This window comes from Girardinichthys multiradiatus, chromosome 18 (genome assembly GCF_021462225.1).
Source record: "Girardinichthys multiradiatus isolate DD_20200921_A chromosome 18, DD_fGirMul_XY1, whole genome shotgun sequence".
NCBI classification, from domain to species: Eukaryota; Metazoa; Chordata; class Actinopteri; order Cyprinodontiformes; family Goodeidae; genus Girardinichthys; species Girardinichthys multiradiatus.
Genome location: NC_061810.1, coordinates 2,735,168 through 2,742,572, shown reverse-complemented (window position 1 = coordinate 2,742,572; position 7,405 = coordinate 2,735,168). Strand labels below are relative to the sequence as shown.

General features: G+C 36.0%; 1 protein-coding gene across 1 annotated transcript; it reads left to right on the top strand.

Annotated features, from left to right (window-relative positions):
* Positions 1–1,308: 1,308 nt before the first annotated feature.
* LOC124884012 lies at positions 1,309–7,119 on the top strand. The gene is made up of 12 exons (XM_047391598.1): positions 1,309–1,321; positions 1,452–1,559; positions 1,841–1,859; positions 2,295–2,349; positions 3,657–3,810; positions 3,904–3,987; positions 4,174–4,351; positions 4,813–4,847; positions 5,213–5,272; positions 6,020–6,082; positions 6,784–6,849; positions 6,944–7,119. Exons 1-12 carry the CDS (start codon positions 1,309–1,311, stop codon positions 7,111–7,113), a joined length of 1,005 nt encoding a protein of 334 aa, XP_047247554.1. The 3' UTR covers positions 7,114–7,119.
* Positions 7,120–7,405: the final 286 nt, after the last annotated feature.

The following is a 7,405-nucleotide window of genomic DNA, read 5'->3' as shown; positions in this document are numbered from 1 at the left end:
CCTGTGACCTTAGATTTAGTGAAAGCCTCAGGGGTAGTTGACAGTTTGATAAGGGTGATCAGGAGCTTGTGCCGGGTTGATAGACATGTGACACAAGCACAATAGGAGACTTGCGTGGTCAAGACAGCTTCAAGACAGCAAAGTGAGACTGATTCTGGATGAAATTCTGCTGTGAACTGTGTATAATCAGCTTATGTGCTGCATGACAGCCAAATGATACTCTTTAGGATTAGATTTGACGGTGAAATGTGAAGAATCAGCGCATGTGATGCAGTACAGCCAAATGAGACTCTTGGTGTGCGTTTGGGCTTCCTGCTTCGCGTAGGAGAGGTTTTTCCGGACATGTGTGGTACCGTTGGAAAGGGCATACTGAGACAAAGAGAATGAGCCCATCCATGTCTTCCCAAACCATTCCTGTCTCCCAGAAATGCCCTAAACGTTTGAGCAGGGTCGTTTGGCAGGGAACATAGAGTGTTTTTTGATACCTTCTATCGTTTTGTCATAAAAAAGGTTTGTTTCACCCGCTTCGAATGTTATCAACTCATGAAATGGCCGTTATTAGTAGTTATCATCCCCATTGGATGCTATCAGATGGTCCCTCCTGTGCCTCCTAGTGGGCCCAGTAGGTCGTTATCATCAATTAGTAAGGTGAATTGCTGCTGGTTCGCTGCTTTAATGGACGGACCTGTTCACTTCACACAGGAGCGAGGTCACGTGTAAGCAGGTAATTTCCAAATTATGTGCATTTCTTCAGTTTTCGCATTACTTTCTCATTAACATAACCCGTATTAGAAAGAAAAGGTGCAACTTTGTTTGATAGTGTAGCCTGAAAATTGTTTATTACGTTTGTGATGGCGATGCTAACGTATTTGCGACAGTGGTATATTTAGAGTGATGCTAATGTCAAATCCACGTGATTGTTTAGAAACGAATAACATAACTAACGCTAAGTTACCCTTTAGGTTTCATTGAGTAATAATATTCTCAGTTTTACAAGATAATTGTTGCTAGCATTTTAGTTAGATGAGTTGGGTTACTGACCTGCATTAAATTTACACAGCTGGGTTCACAGCGATTTGACGTCTGTGTCTTTGAATTGCTTTATATAGCCTTATAACCTTAACAGCACCGTCACCTGAGCTGTCTTATAGTTAATGTTAGAACAACTGGGTGATTAGTCACTTTCATAATTCAATACCCTTTCTGTCAAAATAGCGCCATGTCTGCAAATATTCATGCAGCAGTACCTGAAAAACATGTTAGCTTCTTTTTAGAAATATTTATGTTTTTGTCTTTCTTTTAGGCTCAATGTCAAGAAGAGGTATGTGTAACAGCCCTAAATCAGTGCCTAAATGGTGATCTATTTAACAAGATGAAGCAAAATATTTGATTGTTCTCCGTATTATCTTTGCCAATGATCATTTGTTTTGTTTTGATTATTTTTGGATAAGAGAGAACTTTCATATCAGATGAGCAAAAAGATGCCCTCAGATCTGCATTCCAAGAAGGAATTACCAGTGTGGGCTCACCAATGATTGCTGCAACGGCGGAGGCCACTGGTTTGGCACCAGTTATTATAGACGTAAGTTTATTCATGCTGTTACTACAGGTTCATCGCGGCATTTCTATTGTAAAAGTGTAATATGTATGAAAAGAGAATCAAAGTGATTCAGTTTTAATAAGTTGCTTTATTGTGTTGTTTTGCTCATTCTTTCTGTCTTTTAGAAATGGATTGGAAATTATAGAAGGTCTCTAAAAATGCCGGCCTTTCCTAAACCACAGAAGACCAAACTGAGAACTGAACCACATGAGAACTGTCAGCTTACAATCTTTTTTGCAGGGATCTCCTGCGGAACAAGGTGAGAGAAGGTTTTTTTTAAAGCTGTCATTTTGACAGTTATTGTATTGCACCAGAAACATGTTGATATCAATATATTTGGGATAATATCAGGAGTAAAATAACATATTTTTCATAGTTCTTTTTATCATATATAATATGTGTGTCTGTACAATAATCATATCTTGCTTATGTTATTGCAAACTATATATTGTTCTGTGTTATATTCACTTTCTGTCTAGCCTAGTTTCTAGTCACACTGGGAATTCATCAGTGTTTTTACAACCCATCCAGCATTTTGTAGCTTATGTTCTAAGATTATTTAAGATACAATGGTATTTGGGAGAGGTTCCTTGAGTTTTGACTTTCAAGGTACACTGTATGCTCATTCCACTGATAATTACATTATAATGATTTTGCTTGAGTTAATATTGAATGTACATTTTGTGCACCTTAGCCCTGAGATGAGGGAGCTTAAAGTTAAAAAGCACCTTAAGCAGCTCAAGTTAGAGGTTTGTCATATATAATGTCATAGTAATGTATAGTTAAGGATGTTTCTTAACTGTTTTGATATAAATTGCTGTGAAAAAGTATTTGTACCCTTTCAGATTTCTTCTGTGTTTACTTTTCTGTCACACTTAAATTTTCATATCATAAAAACCATTTTAAGATAACCAGAGTAAACAGAAAATTAGTTTTCAAATATTGGTTTTATTCATTAAGGGAAAAAACTATTTAAACCAACCTGGTCCTCTATGAAACTACAGTGTAACCCCTTGTTAAATTATGAATTAACTGTGATTCAGATCAGTTTCACTAGCCAAACCCAGGCTTGATTTTATCCTGACCTTTAGTTAGAAAAAATGCATTTGGAAAATAATTTGAACAATAAGCATTGCATATCCATACTTTACAATCTATTAAAGGAGAAATCCTTTTTATGTTATGACTTTTACATGTCATTTATATTAGTTCACACAAATACTACATCCATCTGGTCCTGGCTAAGCCCCTCCTGTCAAATGTTAGAACCCATTGTAGCCCATGAATCAAAACGTTTGCCCACCCCTATATTAGAAGAAAACCACATATGACCATAGAGAACACATATACCATCTGGCATTTGCCAAAAAGCGTCTAAAAAATGCCACCAAATATTCTGTAGACTGATGAGACAAAAGTGGACCATTTCAGAAGGGGTGGGTCTTGTTACATTTGAGCTAAAACTAACGCAGCACTTCAGAAACAGACCATCATACCGACAGTCAAACATGGTATTGGAACTGTGAGGATTGAGTATTAGTATGACCTTAAACACACACACTATACTCTAAAACCCTCCAGCCTGGCTGAATGAACACATTTCTACAAAGAGTGAGCCATATTACCTCAGTAGCCATTTTAAAGACTCATTGCCAGTTATGCAAACTCTTCATGTCAGGCTGGCACAACTAGTTATAAAGTTTAGGGAGCAGTTACTTTTTCCCATAAGGCCAAGTTGGTTGGAATAGCTTTTTTCCATAAATGAATGAAATCATCATTTGAAAACATATGTATTTACTCAGGTTATCTTTATCCAATAAAAACATGTTTTTGATGCTCTGAAAGAGCGACTAAAGCAGAAATAGAATGAATCTGAAAGAGGGGAAACACTTTTTTCTTGTCACTCTAAGCAATCTATGGTTCTATAATGGAAAATAAAAATATTCAAAACACCAACATATATGTAACATTCAATTTTACTTTTTTTTTCAACTCTCTTATTTTCATATACGCTTGATGTTTTTTCATGACTCTCTTACTCTAATCACTGTTCAAGGTATCCAGTCTTGAGATCCTGGGGGTGGAAACTGCTGTGAGGTTGTTCGATTGTCAGAAGCCCAACTTAGAAGTACTTGAAGTAAGCAGCAAAGGAGCTGCGGCTTTTTTGGATTCAACTGAGACCCTCAGCAGTTTTGCTTTGCATTTTAAAGGTTGAGACACACCGATTAACATGGATAACTCAAACTAATCAAGTTGTGCAGTTAACTCACTATTTACAGTATTTTTTTCCACTGTGTTTTCAGGAAGCTCTTCTTCTGCTTTTGCTGCCAAAGAGCCAGTTGATGCCCAAGTTAAGAAGGTGCAGGAGGTATTCAACCAAAAATACAGTAAGGGTGCATTATAACACTATAATAAATTTAAAGTCAAAAGAAATGACCAAATTGAGGTATTCTTATTCTTTGCCTTTAATTAAAGTAAAAATTTAAATCAGAGGTCGGCAGTGATCCTTCACTTGTCTGTCTGCTTAACTACAAATATTTCTAACCTTTTGAAACATTTGCCCCTCATTTCAGATGAAGCGGGAGGCAGTGGGAGGCTACCGTACCAGTCTCTTCAAAATCATAGCATCATCATAAATGCTTCTGGACTACCTAACGGCCTGACCCTGAAAAAGCCATCCCACTATGGAAGAAAACAGTTAGAAGACATTTTAAAAGCTGCAGAGCAAATTTCTTTTCATATAGTTGAGTGGTTTGCACATACATTTTGACGGGCATACTGTTTACATATTGTCCATATAAGTAATCTAATTTTAAAGGTACTTAAGCATCTGGTGGGTGGTTGGATTATGAGCGAGATTTTACATGACATTAAAAGTACATTGTAAGTTTATTACTTGCCTCATAATCACCTCAACAATTTCTCATACAATAAAATTAAATCTAACTAGTAAATAACTACACTTTAATATAAGATATGAAATATAATAGTCAACTCATCTCTAACATATTGGCATCTATAAATGTTTATTTTGTTTTATTAATGGGTGGTGGTCAATACCACCTGTTCCTCTTAGGAAAAAGCTGGAATTGTTGTCCGCTAACAGATTCTACATAATAGAGAACTATGTCTGTTGTTGGTTTAATTAAATTCAGAAATACTTCATTAATCCTAAAGGGACATTAAATGTTGTTGTAGCTCATATTCTGCAGGTTTCTTCAAGGAGTTGCTGTAGATGCTGATATCTGTGGGCAGGAAAGATCTCCTGTAGCAGTCCGTCTTACAGCAGATCTGAAAAATCCTTTGACTGAAGACACTCTGTTGTTGTAGGACAGTCTGATGAAGATGATGCTCATTTTATGAAGAATCCTTCCTGCACAATCAAATCTCATAGCTTCATTTAGTTGAAATCCAAATGAAAATTTGAAGTTATAAGTCACAAGGTTTTTACCTGAAATATTTTTGAAATCTCCTTTTTTATAAATGGCACAGGTTTATTAACTCAACACTTTGGAAAATTTGGGTAGCATTTGGATTGTTTGGTATTACAGATTCTTGAACAATTTTTAGGGTTACATTTTTTGAATACTTTCTCTCTGCTTTTCTCTTCAGATGTACAGAGTGTTGAGGAGGGAGTTCAAACGTGTGATATCGTGGTGATGACTGCAAATGGTATGTCTTGAGATTATGTTACATAAACATAATGTTTTTCATCTTTTAGTAAAGGTCTCAGGTATACCTGGGTACATTTTGCTTGTTATAATAAGGGGCTATTTTTGGGCTGCCTTAATCATACAGTTTGTATTTGGATTGTATGGGTATCGTTTGGATTGTATGGGTATTGTTAGGACCAGTTAAACACATCAGATTTGATCTTCCCAGTGTCAGTCCAATTTATTGTATAACTACGGATATCTACTGTACATGGTTATTGGCACTAATGGTCTGTAATAGAATAGTTACCATCAAAAACCCTGACCTGAAGCTGTCAACTGAACCAAACAGACCAAACCAATTTATCCTGAAATATGTCCAAGGCTACAGTTAACTATTCGGATGGATTTATAAATATCAAGACAAGGGTAATTGCAATGTTTTGGTGACCATTTTCTGTCTAAATCAAAGCTTTTATTAGTTATCTGATTCCTGTTATTTTTGTGATTCTCACAGTTGTTTATTCCTGTAAGTTTTTCTATAGTTTTTTTGGTGATTTGTGTATCTGTATGCTTCTATTTGCCTTTTTGTTTTGCCACGGACACACCTGAATTTCCCCACTGTGGGACAATAAAAGCTTTTTATTTTGTATTCTATTCTAATTAGCAATGTTGATTTATTTGATATAACTATTTAAACTTTTTGGAAGGACACATTAAGAACAATTTTAACATTCTGTAATTTTGTGTTTTTTGTTTGGATCAGATACTGAGAGTGAAAATCAGACACAAACTGTGGAAGATATGTTGGAGGGAATGTGTGGAAATGGTAAGTTTCTTGCATGCATGGGCTGTTCCAGACAGGAGCCAAGAGGGTCCAGTGCCCCTGCAGAGCTGGTCCTAGCTCCTGTTATGGCCCCTACACTGAAGACATAATACTAAATCAACTTCTTATATGTGCTGGCACAGAAACTGTAACTCATTGGTCCCTTGGACCAATTTAATTTTTTACCTTTACAGTCTTACTTTAGTAATGAATTAAAAATTAAGGTGTTGCACTTTTATCTTCAGCCGTATTGAGTTGGTTCACAATTTCATCTGCTAGATCAGAAACCTACAACCTGCAGCTCCAGACCTGAGTGGCTCACTTAATATATTAAACGACGAAATATTGACCAGTTGTTTTTTTTTTGCTTAATTTTTTTACCCCCCCGGTAAATTTAGTCTAGAACCACCACTGCTTGCATGTATAGAATATACTATTTGTTATTACTTACATGCGGGGAAATGACAAATGAGTATAGTGGTAGACAAACTGCAACCCATTTTAAAGTTCTCATGACAGCACTACCAACCTCATTACTTCATAACTTTGAAAACAGTTAATATTTTATGCAGCTGTTGTTTGTCTATTCTGAATCTTCACAAATACATGTGCTGTTATACATTCATTGACATATACTTTAATGTATGTTCCTTTCGGATATAATTTTAGATTACAGTGTCGCTAACCCATAAACTATTCTTTAGGTGTGCAGAGCGCTGGAGAGCCTGTGGAAGTGTCAGGAAATGATGCAGTGCTAACGGCTGCAAGTGGTATATCTTCAAATATATTTGTGTATTATGCATATTTCACGTATATCAAGCTTAATTTTCTGATTCAATAGCCTCTTTTTGATGTGCATTTTAGATGCTGTTAACTTTTGTTGCATCTGCCATACTCACTTCAACGACAAAAAAAAGAATGCCATGAAGAAATGGCGCGAGTGGCGTCAGTGCAGGACATGCCAGCTGTGGTCACACTTGGCATGTGGTTTCAAGAAGAAGTTATGTGTTCACTGCCAGCATCACAAGTCCTAATGTACACTTTTAATTGTGAATACTCAAGCATCCTGTTAATGCATTTGTTTTAGAAAATGTAATGTCGGTTGGTATGTTCCTAAATATGTTCTCACATATTTTAAAATCGACATGCTGAAACATATTCAAAATGACTTTTCAAATGTACAGAGCATGTAAATGCCTGGAAACGTTGGCTGTACAACAGTTTACACCCTCCATACTGTTATGTGTAAAGATGTGGTAATTTGTACCATAAATGGATGAAGATGTATTATAATTTTTCTATTAAAATAAGTTTATTAAAAGACTG